The 18,502-nt window shown below is 39.7% G+C and overlaps 1 protein-coding gene and 1 long non-coding RNA gene across 2 annotated transcripts in view; one reads left to right on the forward strand and one right to left on the reverse strand.

Moving 5' to 3' along the window:
* The window catches only part of LOC145448941 (uncharacterized), a 507,956-nt gene that overhangs the window by 293,331 nt on the left and 196,123 nt on the right, over positions 1–18,502 (forward strand). The window lies entirely within an intron of this gene.
* LOC145432826 (protein NLRC5-like) overlaps positions 1,150–18,502 on the reverse strand; it is a 35,405-nt gene continuing 18,052 nt past the window's right edge. The window contains exon 3 of the mRNA XM_080309667.1: positions 1,150–3,236. Within this exon, the coding sequence (XP_080165793.1) occupies positions 1,771–3,236 (1,466 nt within the window). The 3' untranslated portion in view covers positions 1,150–1,770. The remainder of the gene's footprint in view (positions 3,237–18,502) is intronic.

Consider the following 18,502-nt stretch of genomic DNA (forward strand, 5'->3'; position numbering starts at 1 on the left):
CTCTACCATGAAATCATAACGCATGCTACTAAGGATGACCTGATAATTGATTCGTGGCATAGGGACGATTCTTAGTTCACGTACATTATGTAAAATAATCCTTTGATTAAAAAAAATGAATAAAACATTTGTTACCACACTTCAAGTCACGGCTCACCGGCAAACCTCTGGCGGCACCTACGTTAAAATCACTGTTGTCGGGAAATTCATGAGACCATCATATTAAAGTTACTTTTTTACGTTGGAAAACGCCATTGTGACGTCATGTTGATAAAAGTCGCTCGCAGCCCTTGCCCCACCACCCGATATTGTCACGAGCCGCCACTGCCTGTGGCGAATGGTGACAAAGTTTTTCGACCTATCTAAGTTAGCCTACTTCGTGTATTTTGAGCATTTTGTTTATTTTTCACAGAACTATAGGCATGGGATATAGGCTTTTTAAGTGGAATGCTAAGTTTGAATCGGATTAGGATTAGGACTAGGATTGTAGAATACATAATTTTTGGATCAGAAAGGATCAGATAAGGACATAGAAGTTTTGAATCCGCTCATTTCTTGTTTATTGGCGTCATGTTGCAGTAATTATATCGTGAACATTGTTGTTATGGTATTATTGTCAGTTATACTTTCAATGTTTGAGATCATACGTGTATCAATGCATATGAATGTCGAAATATCCATTTAAATCAAGGACGAAACATGGATGCGGCGAGGTGGCATAATCGACAGCTACAAAACGTGTTGTCGGTCCGAATCCGACCGAGGTCGACTCCAGAATTCCCCTACCTAGGTGTTGGAGGTTTTTCTAGTATGGAGACCCGAGGTTTTCAGATTGTTCTGTATTTGCCATTTAGAAATTGCGTTGCGCATGGTATGGCTGGAGACCGGGTGTTGACTCAGTTCAGTGAGTAACTGAGTATGTCTCTATGTTTGGTAGCGTGAAGAATAAGTAGTTGGGAGCAGTAGCGTGAAGTAGAGGTGGTATTAGGCAATTAGGGCGAGAAGTAGTAGGTAGTTGGTCTTGTATTTGCAGACTTGAGTTAGACGTACCTGTCGGAATCTCTGCGCGGACAGTTGGCTGTGACACGGCCTAGACACGGCCACGATTTCATGAGATTGAAAACACGGAGCACTGGATTTTCAATATTTTTGAATTTGTTTTATAAATAAAATATTGGCCTCGATACCAGCATTTCATGGACTGATATCGATAATCGGGAAGGTTTCAAATATCGGCTTCGATAATCGGTCAGGTTTATAATCCGTCGACCTCTAACTAATAGATTCGAAACTCCAGTCGTTACGCTGGAATCCACAATGCTGAGCATGTCAATAATAGCATAATTAATACTAGTGGGGACCACAGTGTTAAATTCAATAAAACTGAATTTAATCGAAAACAGATTTTGAAAATATCAATTAAAGTTTGATCAGAGTAATGAAACCACCCCTAAATAGCACTGAAAGGTCATGAAATCGGCGTTGTTCGAGCAATCGAACCGCCACAGGACAATGACGACAACAATGGTCAAACGCGTTGCGCGACCGTTCTGAACAATGAGGGATCGCGATTAGTAATCGAAAATTGGACTCAAAGCCTGACACTCAGTTCAGAATTGAATCACTCCGATACTTGATATATGATCAGACCACACTCGCACCTAGAAACGTATATTTAAATGTGTGTTTTCTCACAGATTCATATTTTCAGTCTCGAGAGTAGCGGGAATACGATAACTTTTCGAGAAAAGTAGCCAACATCACGGAAAACTATACTCTCCGATGAGACTCACCTTCATGAAGGCTATCCGGCTTTTCATCGCAAATGATGCCGCACACGAATCTTCGGACGACCGACCATCGCTCTTTGTGCAGGTGTTTAGAGTTGAAGCTCATGAACTTTGTAAGCGTCATTTCGACTACAAAGCCCGCAGCGAGGAATTCTTGCAGACTTTGATGACAGAAGAAGAAAATGAAATCACCCTCCAAAAGATTGCAACTGAGGAGTTTGTTTCCAGGAACCTTCATCATGAGATCTTGAACTTCTTCTGTTGAAAGTCCAAACATCCTCAAATCATTTTCACGGAATGCCACTCTCCCTTCTTTCATGCCACGATATGCCATCGCTTTCAATTTATTAACAACTCCGGCGATAACCTTAGCATTTCTAATGTTTTTCACGCTGCTTAAAGTGGATATAATTTTTTTGTAGAGTCCTGTGACGGTCTTTGGAGGAGGGTCGTTCGGATTCCTGGCCATGATCACTGCGGTTAAGACCAGAAACACGGGAATGGAAACTAAATTGATCAGCCTTGGTGACATCTTTTCCATCTTCTCCCATGCTTCATCCCCATGCTGACGTATCAGATACAGAAAAAGGTTCTTTGCGTCATCTAGGGTCAGACCAGAAAGTGTGATGATGTCGGCAGGCCGAGCTTCCGCGGGCAAATCCGAGACTTGAAATTCCCGAGAAGAGATGACAATCTTCGTATCAGCGAGTATATTATGTGAGAGGATATTGAACATGATCGTTGCTGCTTCGGCTAGAGTATAAGGATTTATGCTTTCGTCGCCATCTCTGTTGATTTTCCACATAGCCTGATCCAAGCCATCGAAAAATAAGACTGAGTCAGACTGATGTTCGAGCAACCACTGATATGCATTATCCTCATCGATCTCATTCTGAAAGAGGCCACCGAAGAGAAATTTAGATGGTTTGATCAATCCTTTATCTCGCATGCCTTTTATTTCTATATAATGTATCAATTTATACTTTAGCTGAGAGGGACTTGCAGTGGCTTCTGTATTCGTGAGTGAATGCCCTAAACATTGTCTAGCGATTCTACGCATGAGAGTGGTTTTCCCAGATCCTGCAGACGCAACTATAGCGGTGATAGAACTGTCCCCGTTGATAAGTTGTTGCAAAACGTCATCTAGCTCGATGAATTTGTTGTCGTCAACTACTTGTCGGAGAAATCCGAATTCCTTTCTGAATTGATTTTTGACAACCTCTTTCTTTTGCCAGAAGAAGAATTTTCTTTTTACTTCGACTTCCATTCCGTGCACCTCTTCATAATTGCCTTTGAAATATTCTGACTTAGTGACTCTTCTCATCTGGGGATGTACTTGAAAATCAGGTTTGCTGAGGTCGTCGGCGCCGATGTCTTCGAGGATTCTGTCCGCCGTCTTTTGAGACGTATTATCGTTTATGCATTTTATCAGGGTTGAAGCTTTTTCTGGAAGATAAAAATATCCTTTCTTCATTATATTTATGAATAGAAATGATCGGACAAAAGCTGTTACCACTTTTTGTTAATATTTTATATGACCTAGGACCTAGGTATTCAAGAAAGATGTGGAGATTAATACTGTGAATAATGCAGAATTAAGAGGGGCACCGGCGTTCTCAACCTTTGTTCAGCCAATATTCCGGTTTTAAAACTTCATGTGGCTTATCCTAGAGTCATGGTCCTGTTCAGTGCGCGGTAATCGCCGCCGCGGATATGCGTATTTGTCTAAAATATGTGCATTTATCTCCGACTAATCATATTTTAATTTATACCTCTATACAAAGATTGATCTACTTGCCGGCGTTAAAAAAAGTTTGTGCGGTTGTTTACAAGCAACTCCGTTGCAGCCGTCGACATGCAAATTGAATAGACTGGCTAATTTTTGAAAGATTTCAATCATTCATTTTCAATTCATTTATCGCGTCAACGACAGGCCTGAATAATCGCATAAACAGCACGCTATGTGCGCAAAATGTAATCGCTGGCTACAGTCGCATCTCCAACAGGCCTGGTGCGCACGACGCTATCGTTTGCCTGAGAAATCACATCTATAATAGGCCGTATGCGCAAGATATCGTCGCTGGCCTGAACTATCGCGTCTCGGGCCTCGCAGGCTTTGGCTGTTATCTACTATCGTTTTGAGACAATGCCGTTCAATGTATAATGATTAGCTATGGTTATGTCATGATTGTTCAACAGTGACATAGCAAATCAGAATGAAATCGAATACGAAAACATATATAACTATTCATATACTGCGAATGTGGGATGCGTACTATACATGGGTACAGGCTTTTTACCAGAAGTCACACGCCATTTTAAGGGTGCGTATTATACATGGTGGCCCACTATATTTGAAAAATGTGGTAGTAGCGCCATTTCCCATCTGAGCCCCACAGTACAGATCTGAACAAAAGAGGAAAATGATGCAGCACCCCACATAGAGAAACCAAATTGGAATCATCTGTTTATAACGAATGAAATTTGTTTCTGGTACGTTTCGGCGATTCAAATATATTTCCACTCCAGCGACAATCGTAATGGAATGTAGAAAAATAACTGCATGCAACAAAGTGACTGATAAAAATTGGCCCATGCCAAGATCCATCATCATTTATATCTTGCCCTAAATTTTTGAAAACACCTCCTCCATCAACTCTACCGGTTAATATGAGCACACGGGCTGAGAAAAAATGAATGTGAATAGGAATATGACAAATTTCTAATAATAATGAGAAAATTCATAACTAAATCTTAAAATTTCTGTGTGACAATGACTATCCCAGCCTTACATGACCACTGACCCGTCACCACTCACGATTTCGGTGTTTATAGTAAGCAGATATGTGTGAATGTTTTTGTCCTGAGGTCGCCGGAAATAGATACCAAACCGTTTTAACATTCCAGTAGGCTGTAGGTAGGCCTATATCGCGTCCAGTTCTTAACGACTATGCCTTTGTATGAGGCCATAGTGCATGGGTAGGTACGTTAAGCATAGGCGTGTGCCTATCAGCTGGAAGTGTTGTGCCATTTAGCGAGATTCGTTTTCGCTGCACAACGGCAAGCGATCTCTCGCTGAGTGGGTTTGCAATTTTCACGCGAACAAAATCAGGTCATTGATTGCTGTACATGCGCGATCCTCGCTGGCCTGATTTATCGCGTGAACAACAGGCCGGAACAATTGCATCTACAGCAGTCCAGGTGTACAAGATATCATCGCTGGCCTAAACAGTCACATCTGCAACAGCCTGGTCACGCACAAGACATCGTTGTTAGTCTGAAAACTATCACATCTCGGGCCTCGCAGGCTTTAGCTGCTTTGTACAATCGTTTGGAGATAATGCCGTTTAAGTCCAGAGCCAATGATTAGCGATGGTTTCGCCATGATGGTGCAGCAGTGACCTCACAAAATAAAATGACATCATATCGCCGCGAGCATACTTTAATGTGCGTAATCTATTTCCGGTAATACTAAAACACAACCATCGCTGGTTCGTCAAAACAGGAAGCTTTTATAACAAGCATATACTCATTTGCTATGCATACACTGTACAGTAGTGGTTATCAACCTTCTTGACCTCACGGACTGGTAAAACTTCAAAAAATGTTGAGGACGGTCATCCTTCAAAAATCGAAATTAACTCTAAATTCAATCAGGGTACTGGTACGACAAATGTATACAGCTCTACCAACTTACATGTGCTATTGAAAACTACATTTAATGCTGTTGTTTTGATATTGGATATTTATACATGAATATTTTGGAGTTTCTGCAAGGTTAAGCTAGCGAAGTCCTGTTAAAAACCACGTGGTTGTGCTTGTTGGCTTTTCTCCAAAAGATATTGCTATATACCAGTGCTTTTCAACCTTTTTGAGCTCCATTCGCACTTTTTTTGTAAAATAAATTTCATTCGCACAAACTAATCGAAAATTGTTATACAAAAAGAAGACGAAGATACTTAACAACATTTTGTTCAGATGTGCAACAAATTAGCTGCCATGTAAATTAAGCTATCAAGTGTCCCATTAAAAAGGTAATTTTTTTCGCTCGTTTTGATTTCAATTATTTCACTAAAACCCTTCTCGGCCAAACAAGTTTTTGGGTTTTGTACAAAAACGTCTACTAGTGCTTGGATGGCCAGGCCTTAAAATCTGTTCTGCACTCCTATCCAAAATACAGCGTATTTTTCGCGAGTGAAAAATGCCTGCCAGCAGAAATCGTTTTGGAGAGCTGACACAAAGGTCCCTTAGGCTCCAGTTTGTCGAAAAGGAAAAGAGCTCAAATGTTTGTTTTGAGGTTTCTGCCTTATGTATTGGAACATAAGGTGCAAAAACGATCAAGGAGAGTATGTACATTGGAGCAACGGATCATAAGGTATAGCGAGCTCCAACTTCTGTCTGACGAGTATATGAGACGAGTAAATATACTCACGATACATACCGCCCTCATTTTATCAGCGGTTTGCTGGCCATAACTATACGTCTTCATGTGCCCCTACGCAGAAGGAGTTGGCTCGAAATGAACGACTCTCATAGGCCTGAACTCGCTCGTTGCACATCCCTACACCAGTTCATCCCAACGGTCTTCGATTATGTTTTCCAGAAAAAAACAGTCGGACAAATCTTATCATGATTTCTCACGATAAAGCCATATTTTATGCGTGTCTCGCATATTGGCTACAGTACCCAACACAGTGCCTTGGATATGTAAAAACTATCGCAGGATTTTTTGCACTAAATTCAACAAATATTACATACATATTAACAGATAGCTCTGGCACCGTGTCGACCCAAAATTATATACCCGTTGCGGTTCATACTTTATTACCTCGAAGGGGTAAAAATTTGCGTTACAGTTACTTGCAAATGTGAGTCTGTAATGATGGTATGTACTATACTATTCTCTTGTCTCGCGCTAGTCGAACAGTTATTACGAAAATATGATGATTGTTTAGCGAAAGAAAGCAGAAAGTCAATTTAACGTCATTCACTACGGCTTGTGAGAGCTACGATTAGCGGTGCGTCGTAAGTTAAACAAGTTTTTAGAGTTGCGTCGCCACTACAAAAGTTACACTGACCTCAAATTTCCTGTTAGGTTTATTTGAATTATTCCAAGTCAGAAAAATTAACAATTATTCACGATTTTCATTCGCACTTTATCCGGATTTTCATTCGCACTGTTCGCACCACCTTCGTCATTCGCACTGCAATTTTTTTCATTCGCACAAGTGCGAACCGTCACACAGGTTGAAAAGCACTGCTATACACTATTCCAGTGTTTCTTAACCTTGTCGCCAGCACCCCCAACGGGCGTTTTGGATTTTGAAGGGGGAGGAAACGCTGAGGGGGACAAGATGGGGGTTGTTGGGCTCAGGAAAGCGGTAGGGGGGCCCTGTAGAAAAAAATTGCCGCTGCAGAGAGTGCAGTAGGGACATAGTAGAGCAACATTTCCATATATCCCCAAGTTCTCATTGTAAATTAGCATTCGACAAAATCTGTAACATCTCGAAATTTTTCCTCCCACTGCGCGCGACATACATGCTGGCCTTGTTTGCAACATGTTTCCATGTATGCAGTGATTTATAATCATTAGGGCAAGTTTTGTTGCACTAAAATCGCCGAAAGCAGCTTAATTTTATCAAAGGTTACAGTAAAAAGGTGCATTTATAATTTTTGTTCAAGTATTAGGTTATGAGATAGTCAAAAGGGACCGTTGTATAACTTAGTTTCTCCAGAGCTGACAAATTTGTTACTTCGCCATCTAACTGTCTGACGAAACCGCCGAAAATTACATTTTTAAGGCAAACAGCAAGAAAATCAAGCAATGCGGGAATAATTTCCCCAAAAAAGCCAACAGCATAGCGATTACCCCCTCCCCCTATAACAAGTCAAATAACACAACCCAAAACCTTTCGGTCTGCAAGCTTGACCCAAGCCATTACCAAAAAAACTCACTCCTGGCGACTTCATCAAAATCAATAGGCTCTAGCCTGAAAAAGGTGACCCGGGGTAAATGTAATTTTCAGCGGTCTCGCCTTGGCGTTCGTGAAATGGGAAATTATTGTAAAATTTGACGAGAGAATTAATACAGTAATCTATTTCTATATCGTTCGGTCACGGTCGTGCTAGGCAGGGGTAGTTGAACATGCTAGCATGCCATTGTGGCATAGATACCAGTGAGACGCAGCTAACCAGTCAGATAGCTCTTTGTTATACAAATCAATGGGAATAGAGCCATACTAGAAGTTGTTTATAGCATGTTTTTAAATCACTCCTTTACATTTGTACGCAATAGTTGATCAAAGTTACGGTAAAAATTAGCATGAAAAATAGAAAAAAGTTGCAGAAAGTTGCACTATCAAATCCTTTCAAACAGCTTAAAACATTATAGTACATAGATTCCGAGATTTCAAGTTTTAGAAATGGACCTTCACAATTTGAGAACTTGACATAAGTCACTTTGATTCCACGGCAACGATATATTTCCGATATTGACCGTGCCTACGGTCTCCTCTGCTAAGCAATCAACGAATTAAGTACCCACCATTGCAAAGCGATATCAATTTTCTATAAGCTGTTTCTTAGCCGTACCGTACTAATTAGACATGACTTTCATTGCAAGATGATGATAATCCTACCTATTACTAGTGCTGGGCACAATGATTCGAGTACTCGAATCTGAATCGAGTATTAATTTTTATGATTCGAGTCGAGTAGTAAAAGACGATTTTTTCGAGTACTGAAATTATACGCTCCTCGCCACTGAAAGTTGATTGATCAACGAGGAGTTTATCAACGATCAACGAGTTTATGCTAATTTCACTGTTGAAGCCTTGAAACCTTGATTGGCCGTATGAAACATGAAGTACAAAGCTACGAATGTTACTGGAAATTGCACATTTCCGAAGTCATGATCATCCCACAATATTGTCACAATGCAAGTGCAATGAAATCGGTATGGTCGAAAAAAATATCAAAGTATCCTTAATATGATGGATAACAGGCATTATATTCTTTGTGGTCGCTTAAAAGGTACATATTCGAACTTTGACAAATAATATTCTGTTATGACGTCATAATGAGTGATACTCGATTACTCGACTCGACTCGAAGCATTTTACGTGATTCAGAATCGAATCACTCAGGTACTCGATTTTGCCCAGCCCTACCTATTAACGTGGTAGCATCTTTATCGGCAGGCAGCTGTATCATTCAACAAATTGACAACTGACAGCCTATAACACGTTTTCGCATTATGATGCAACACACAACGCCACTTGATTGAAAAATCAGGACACCTTATTCAAAGCCTCGAATAACCATAGGGATGACCTTTTCCAACTTTCCGCGTTGCGATTAGCAGTATTTATTCACATGATTGCCATTTTTCTGGATCAACAAACTTCCTTATCTTCGCCCTAAGATCGCCAATTCCCGTTAAAATACTAGCATCACCATACTACCATCACATTACCTCGGGTTAATTTCTACAAAATGTTTTGAAATAAGTATTTTATACCGCAGCGAATAACGTGTTGACATCGAAGAAAGAGGCACTGCCCCACTTTTGAAAGTGATAGTGAGAGCCATTTGTACATTGAAGATGCTTCAAATCTCTTTGGTGAAAATGATTAAATAAATATATTTGTATATGATAGCTACAAAATTAAATCTTCAGAATAATTCTTCATCGTATCATCAAGGATGATACTCTTTAGTGTCGCGATTCGTATCCTTACATGATGTTTTTATGAAATGGGTTGCTTTGATCGGAATACCATCATGTTGAAGTTGATGGGCCAGATGGTTTGAGCCCGTACCCTATGGTTGTTACGACAACCTAGATTTGATCCCGAATATAGCACATACAATTATCATAGCGTTAATTGGTCGAGTGGTCGTCGGGCAAGACAGCTATTTCCAATAGTGAAGTCACATAACCCAAAAATAATGACCCAACTTCGAACTCTTACCCTTCGTTTTTACTGCCGTCCTAGAAATACGGGGACGCCAGACACTGGCAATTTTCGAAAGGGCGCTGCAGGATAAAAAGTTAAGAACCACTGTAGGCTACTATAGCCTCTACCATGTGTCACTTCTGTTTAAAAGTCTGTTTAAAAGTAGCTTTCACATATAATCTGTCCGAAACGCGTTGTAAGCTACTTTTGAATAGCCCCATACCACACTCGCATGAACACCCGAAAAATACAGCTAATTTGTTATTACAACCCAGTGCAAAATACGTCGTAAACCCCAAGCTTCTTTCATTCTCAAATTCAGATAAGAAATTTAATATATTTGCTGGACCAGCACTGGTGAGAACCACTGCTGTACCGTAGGGCTCTTCAAAAATGACTTTTTTCTCAAATAGCACCGTTGGCTACTTGATAAAACTGTTAGGTTACCGGTATGCCTACCTAATTTAAGCCTACACGCAAAATTTGGTTCAATTCCAAGCAGTAGTCGCATTGCTACAGGAGAACAAAGTTTCTATTTATTATATAAAAATAAATACCGTAACAAAAAATTTGAAAATTTTCTGTTCACCCCATGAAAGTGTTAGGTTGTCTGTAGAAACGATGTTCACCAAATTTGGTTCAATTCCAACCCAGTGGAAGCGGAGTTATTGCCGTCGAAAAATTTGGATTGTATTAAAATAGTATTTACGGTGGGCGCCACTATAATAAATAATTAAAGAATTGGTCACTGTAAGTACTATTTTATTCATAATCCAAATTTTTCGACGGCAATAACTCCGCTTCCACTGGTTGGAATTGAACCAAATTTGGTGAACATCGTTTCTATAGACAACCTGACACTTTCATGGGGTGAACAGAAAATTTTCAAATTTTTGTTATTTACTTTTACATAATAAATAGAAACTTTGTTTTCCTGTACCAATGCGGCTACTGCTTGGAATTGAACCAAATTTGGTGTGTAGGCTTGAATTAGGTAACCTGACAATTTTATCCAGTAGCCAGTGAGATTTGATAAAAAAAGTCATTTTTGAAGAGCCCTACTGTACAGTACATGTAGCCTACATGTACAACTGTACAGTACATGGTGTTCTGCTCGTGCAGGTTGCATGCTATATATTGGTACTGGATTTTCTTAAGAAACTACATGCCATTTTCAGGGTGCGTATTATACATGGGAGCGTAATATACATAGAAAATTACGATACCGACCAATAAACCGCGGTAACTTTGGATAATTTTTGACAATTTCGCTCTATTTCTTGGAAAGGCTACAGTCCAGGGGAGCCAAGTTTTGTGTTTTTTGGGGTTATGGAGCAAAGATTAGAATTAACTAATACAAAATCTTTGTGGTCATAAATAAGTACCGTATTTTTGTAAATTATCTGTGACAATGTAGTTTTTTGAATGTCTTTACACTCTATGGCTTATGAAACCTCCTAAACAAGGCTTATTTGGTAAGAGCTGATGAGAGCAGTGGCTGAAATGAAAAAAAATGATATACGTCAGGCCTATTGCTATTACATGATTTTCACCTAATCCCCACCCCTAAAAAATAAAATTAAAATTAATACTTAGGTTCTTTATGAAGGCTGATGCCACCTTATCCATCCCCTATCTCAATTCCCCACATGTCTTCCCCAATTGGGAATTGAAAATAACACATGGTGAGAAAATTATCCCACTGGTGGCGTCAGCAAACATTAGGCTTGTTACCGTGATTTATTGCTGATATCAAATATTTTACTCGTCTTTAAAATATGAAACTGCTTTCCATTTTCTATGTCCTCTGATGGATATATTTTGTGGTAATTTATGCGACATTCAGCGGGCGTATCTTTAAGAGCATTTGATAAGTTTTAAAAGTAGCTTTCACCCGCCTACAATCTAGCGGCTGATTGCTCACCCGTTTTTCAAATATTTTGGTAAACTCTAAATTTATTTAACTTGTCATTTCACGTAAAAAGCCATCAGGCAGGTCATAACGAATAAAGTTGACGATACACTTTGAAACAGATGAAACAGCAACTTTTCAGAGCTCTAAATATCACATTTTCCACTGTCCAAAGTTACCCCGTTCTGATAAAATATGATAGGGTAACTTTGGACATCATATTTTCTTATACTGATCTAAGGTTGAGCCCGCTGAGATTTTAGCCACGGATGAAGACTACTTAGAGGTATCTGCAGCCGAGTTTTGAATCTATGACTATGTTTGTTTGAAATAAATTCAATAACCATTAATTTTGATGAAATTCACCACCGCCGTTAATTTATCAATGTTGGGTCTGGTTTATCTGGTGAAATGATTCCACTTTTTATTGAGACTACTTGTGGTACTGTTGCCTTATGAAAAAGAATATTGGACTTTCAACGACAACCCTATTCCATCAATATTCAGTCAGTATCAGTATTTGGTTGTTATAAGATATAGAGTACCGGTAGCCTAATATTAGTATATCCTGATATGATAGCTGCAACTGCATTGTGAGGAAATGGATGCTCCGTCAATCATCTGATTGTTGATCCGCCAAAGACAATGCCATACACCAGGAGAATGAGTACCGGTAATTTCACAAGAACAGGCATCACGACAGCCCTAAAGAATACACTGAAGAGTTTGAAAATCTATAAAAATCCAAATCCAGCTAAGCGGGCACCAACAATATCTCTCCACCATATACTCCACAGGATGGGATGCAGTGATTCAGCACCATCCGCAAATGTTCTGAATCGAAAATCCATCAGAGACCAAGACAAAAGATTTTGGAAATTTGGAACCATAAATGTCAGAACCATGAGAGAGGACGAGAAAGCATACGAGGTCGTCAAAGCAATATGCGACGCAGGCCTAGACATAGTCGGTTTACAAGAAGTGAAACGACTTGATAGAGGAGAAAAAATCATTGAGGCGAATGGATGTAAATACAAATTTTTCTGGCAAGGACACAAATCCATTCGTAAACATGGCGTAGGCATATTAATTCGACAGTGCAGCTTCATAAAGATTCGTGACGTGATTAACCTATCACCCAGATTGATTGTGGCAAAACTGACCGTGCACAACCTTGACTTAAAATTTATCATCAGCTATGCCCCGACGGAAGACAAAGCGTCATCAACCAAGGCCGAATTTTACAATAGTCTTTCCAAAATCTGCCAAGCAGATGACGGTGAAAAGAACCAAAAGATTATTGTAATGGGAGATATGAATGCTACGACGAACCTATGCGAAACGCACAGCTCTTTCAATGGTAAGAAAGGCATAATGAACTGCACATACAATGATAACGGTGATCGCCTGATCAACTTCTGCAGAGAGAAGGGCCTATGCGTCTCTAGCACGTTCTATATACATCACGAACGGCAGAAAACAACATGGACTAGCCCCGATGGCAAAACGCGAAAGAAATTGGACTACATTCTTTGTGAATCTTGGCTGAGGCAATATATGGCCGACTGCTGTACAAAAAGATCTATTCAAATAAATTCAGATCATACAATTCTAGTGGCAAAAATGAAAACACCATTTACTAGACAAGAACGTTTCAGACCACGGAAATTTAATAAAGCAAGAGAGATCGGGGCCCCGGACCTCGGCTACCTGAACAATACCGACTACAAAAACAGGCTAATCGAAGATGTAGAACAATCTCTTTCAACTGACTGCCAGGTAAAGGATGTGGACAGACTATACGAAAACCTAGCACTACCGATGCAAATGTCCACGGAGAACATACTCCCGAAATATAAGAAGGAAAAATTTGGAAACTTATGGGAAAGTGATCAATCACTGAACGATTTGCTACAGAAACTGAAAGACGAGGGACGGAACAATCCGGACTCTCAAAGTGCCATAACACTCCTCAGAAAGAAGATTAGAAAAAGAAAAAACTTTTTGATGAACAGGCACTGGAAAACTGAAGCAGAAAAAATAAATCTAAATGCGATAAACAGGGAAACCGCAACTCTGTTCAAAAACGCAAAGACACACGGTTGTACTCTGGGTAAAGGCAATACCACAATTTCCTGCCAGGCGAGTAAACTGGCTGAATTCTTCAAAAACCATTTTGACGCACAAGGAAATGAGAAATCGGTTGGGATGCCAAATGATCTGGAAAACATTCCAGATGCTGTAAAGTTGATGCAAGAAAATAGCTCCACCATCGATGAAGACCCACCAACACTCGAGGAAATTACACGAGCTATTGAAAAGCTGAAGCGTAAGAAATCCAGTTCAGACGTACCACCGGAGATTTTGAGAGCAATGGCGTCATCCAAATTGATCATGGACAAAATTACAGAATTGTTCCAAAAAATATGGGAGATTGAAAAATTACCCCAATCATTCGGCCACAGCAAGCTAACTGCCATATGGAAGAACAAAGGAAGCAGAACCGATCCATCGACATATCGCGCTATTCAAGTTGGAAGCGTATTCTGCAAACTGTTAATACAAATAATCATATCAAGAATAGAAGAATGGTACAACAAGCAAATTCTCGAATTCCAATGTGGTTTTAGAAAAGGGAAGGGAACCACCGACTGCATATATGTCACGAAGCAGTCTCAAATCATTGCTGAAAAAACTGATAAACAAACATATGCCTTGTTTGTCGATCTCTCCTCTGCGTTCGACCACGTTAACAGAACCTGGCTAATTCAGTCGCTACGAAATCGAATCGATGAGGAAAAGGGAACAAAAATCATCAACTTACTTGCCTCTCTATATCGATGTACAACAACCGAACTGAAAAGCCACCCTAACCTAACTTTTCCCACAAAATCTGGAGTTCGACAGGGCGGACCCGAATCCCCTATCCTCTTCAATCTTTATATGGACTATGCCGTGAGAGTCTTCCTACACAGATCGAAACTAGCCGATATCGCTTTCAGCCAGTATCATTTTCGCACACCGGACTATGCACGAGAAGATAAAAGGGACAAGAACTACCAAGGAACCGCTATCAACATGGGCTCAGGCTATGCGGACGATCTTGAATTCTTTTTTAAAGACCAAACTTCACTTCAGGAAGGTCTAAAACTGCTATCAGAAGTTCTTACTGAGTTTGGATTACAAATTAATGAGTCGAAAACAAAAACTATGATATTTAACCACAATGAGGAACTGACTTACCCGACTTCAATCTGCTCTCTACACAATCATGATATTGAAAACGTGAAAACTTTCAAATACCTTGGTTGCATGATTCACTATAACGAAACGAATGTGGGGATATCCGAAATCAATAATAGGGTCAGCTCGGCACATGCTGCTTTCCAAACCTATAAATACCTGCTTCGAAACTTCAGAATTTGGATTGGTACAAGAATAAAATTTTTGAATGCCTTTGTGCGAAGTCGACTCACATATGGCTGCAGTGTATGGTCTCTTTCGGAAAATCAAAGAAGCGTCCTGGATGTCTGCTACAGACAATTTTTGCGAAAAATGGTACACGGAGGCTACACTCGAAGGGGAACCGATCACGCATTCAAAATTAGCAATCAGAATCTTCATAGAATCTGTCGCACTGAAGACCTTTCAGTATTCATTGATCACCAACAAGCTAAATTTCTTGCACACATAATTCGAAAACCTAATGACAGTGTCGTGAAGTCAATAACGTTTGAAGATGAAAGGAGAACGAAAAAAGGAAGACCCTCCGCAACGCTGATGAGCAATGTCCTCAACCGGAACGACACCGACATCAGGACATTCTCAAAAGCAGCACTTTCAAGGGAAATTTAATTTATAACCTAAATCTTTGATGCTCTCTCATTTTTGATGGATACTTCCATCACCTCGGTGATGGTGCTCTAAGTCTGAACGCAGACAGAGCTAGACCTATATATATATAATCATTTGAATCTTTTACTGCTTGCTGTCCAAGTTACCCCTAGTTCAAAGTTACCCCGGTTTTTATTAAACCCCGGTTTACGGTTAATAAATTTTATAAACGAAACAGCCTATAACCTAGAACAGTTTTTAAAAGTAGGTGATTTTGAGAGACGTGAGTGAAAAAAAGTGTTAGAGATCCAGCGCTATACAAGCAAACCCATTGAGTATACAGATACAAAAATTTTGAATGCCACAGAAAAGTAGAGGGATAACGCTAACGATTACTAGGGCAAGTTTTCGTTGCTGTAAAATCGCGAGAAAGTTGCACTTACTTTTGACAGAAGTTGCAGTAAAAAATTGCATTCATAATTTTTGTTGAACTAGTAGGATATGTGATACTTGAAAGGTTCTGTTGTATAACCTAGTTCCTGCAGAGCTATCAAATTTGTTACTCTGCCATTTCACGAACATTCTGGTAAGACAGTCAAAAATTATATTTTTTCCCGGTACACATCTAGAAAATTACGCAATGCATGAATAATTTTCCCCAAAAAGTCAAACAGCATAGCGATAAACCCCTGCCCCTAAAACAAGTCAAATAACAACCCCCTAGGTCTGCAAACTTGAGCCAAGGTGTTGCGGAAAAATCAGTCTTGGCAACTGTAACAAATTCAAAGGACTGAATAAACTGACCCAATGAAAATGTAATTATCGGCGATCTCACATTAGCGTCCGTGAAATGGAAAACCATCTCGAATTTAAACGACAGAATTACTTAAGCGATCTATTTACATATTGTTCCAACACTGTCGTGCTTGGCAGAGGCTGTTGAACTTCTTTTACTTGCAAGCCATTGTGTCACAGATAACACAGTGACATGCAGCTAACGCATCATATAGCTCTTTGGGATGCAAAAAGAGAATAGAAGCATACTAGAAATAATTTGAAGCATGTTTTCAAATCACTCCTTTACATTTTGACGCAATATTTGATAAAAATTGCAGTAAAAAGAAAAATAGTGAAAAGTTGCACTATAAAATCCCCCCAAACAGCTTAAAACATCGCTGTACATAGATTCTGAGATCTAGGAAGCTGTAAAAAGACTTGCAAAAACTTGCCCTACTCGTATACCTTTGGTCTAGTCTTTAGAGTGGCCAAAAAGATATGTTTAACTCTTTGGTTGGGAAATCAATGGAAAAAGTTTGGGAACCCCTGACCTACAGAAGATATGATGGTCATAGCAAAAATACATTATTATTGCTGATCAATATGTTGCCAGCACTAATCCTAGTAAAGAAATGGTGATTATGGATACGAAGTAATATTCATAGCCCGTTGAAGATTTTTGTCATATTGATTGTTACTGGGTGATTCTCTATCAAATCAACCATTTAGTGGTCTCCCAATCATGAAGTTCACTTACTCTAATATTGAATGCTTGAGATGGTGCTGGTCATAAAACAGCTTAGTCAGATCACCTCGTCTAAAGATACAATAGATGAACCTCTTGAACCAGACGATAAAATGAGCTCAAGGGTAGAACCTGCTTAGACAATTCTCAAAAACAAGTCAACAACGTAAAATTAGAATATTGTTGGTGTAATTCTGTCTACAGAAATATTGCATACCGGTGCGCTAGTTTCAAGAAAAACAATTCGTCTACTTTTGCCTACGATACATTACTGTCGCAACTTTAAAATTCCAATACATATTTATTAATATCTCATTTGCATAGCATTCAGTGCTACCATATAGCTTTCATATGACACGGTTAATCAAAATTTGAAAGTTGACAAAAATGAGAAGGATACTCCTGTGATTTCCATGAGCAATGACATCAAACTTGAGTTACATGCTGGTTCCGGAACACGAATAACACTAATAACTTGAAAGATATGTCTATGATATATGTTCATTCACGGGTCTCCATCGAGTTCCGCGCCTCAATTAGGTTTTTTTTTGATGTGGCGTTCAAGTCTTGCATACCACTACTCGAAGTGCTATACTGTGACACTAGTTCCAAAAGGTTGAGAACTATACTGATATGAAAGTCTGGTTGTTTAAAATATTCGAACCAGTCATTGTCCTCAATTAGGCTACTCGTCTGCGAATACACAGAAATTTCAGCTATGGGCATATTCTCGACTTAGGGTCACATCAGTATGACGAGCCAGATATCGGCGTGACTCCATGTAACCTACAGAAACTGCGATGTTACATCCCAATCTAATGCTGGCTTGGCGTTTGAGCTTAATTTCTCTGTCGCTCTCTCCTGACCCACCTCCCTATTCCGCAAAAACATATCTGTTGTTACCTGGCTGTTATTGAAAAAAGCTACTGAGCCCGGCGGCGGACTAGTCTCTTTAAGTTCAACAGCATTTCTATCGAATATTTTTCCAAGGAAACTGGGGAAACGAGGGTTTTTACTGTTGTTGTTGCCGTCACGGTAGCTCGAGTTATTGCATTATGACGTAACCCTCTTCACAGAGAGTTTAACCTTAGGTCACGGGAAAGTGATGCGGCGACATTGCGTATAAATAATAAATATAGTGATTGCGGGATGGAGTGACGACTGAATTCAAATCCCCGATTGATATTCATCCGCGACCGATTTTGGTGTTGAGATGACAATGATTAGCATCAGGATTTGGGAAAACAGCATTTGAGAAATTTTGGTGGATTAGGATTCTGATTGGATTTACCGATTTTCGGAAGATTGATGTCCTGTGGCCAGTGGCGGCTCGTCCTATAGGGCAACTGGGGCATTGCCCCACCTAAAATTCTGTTCAATAACAATTTAACCATTTATAGACGCACAGCAATCAGTATATACCGAGATCACGGCGAAACCCGCATTATTCTTGTGCTTTCGCTAACAAATGCCCATACATAGCGAA

This window comes from Botryllus schlosseri, chromosome 1 (assembly GCF_051294905.1).
Source record: "Botryllus schlosseri isolate E-star chromosome 1, Bs_hap1, whole genome shotgun sequence".
NCBI classification, from domain to species: domain Eukaryota; kingdom Metazoa; phylum Chordata; class Ascidiacea; order Stolidobranchia; family Styelidae; genus Botryllus; species Botryllus schlosseri.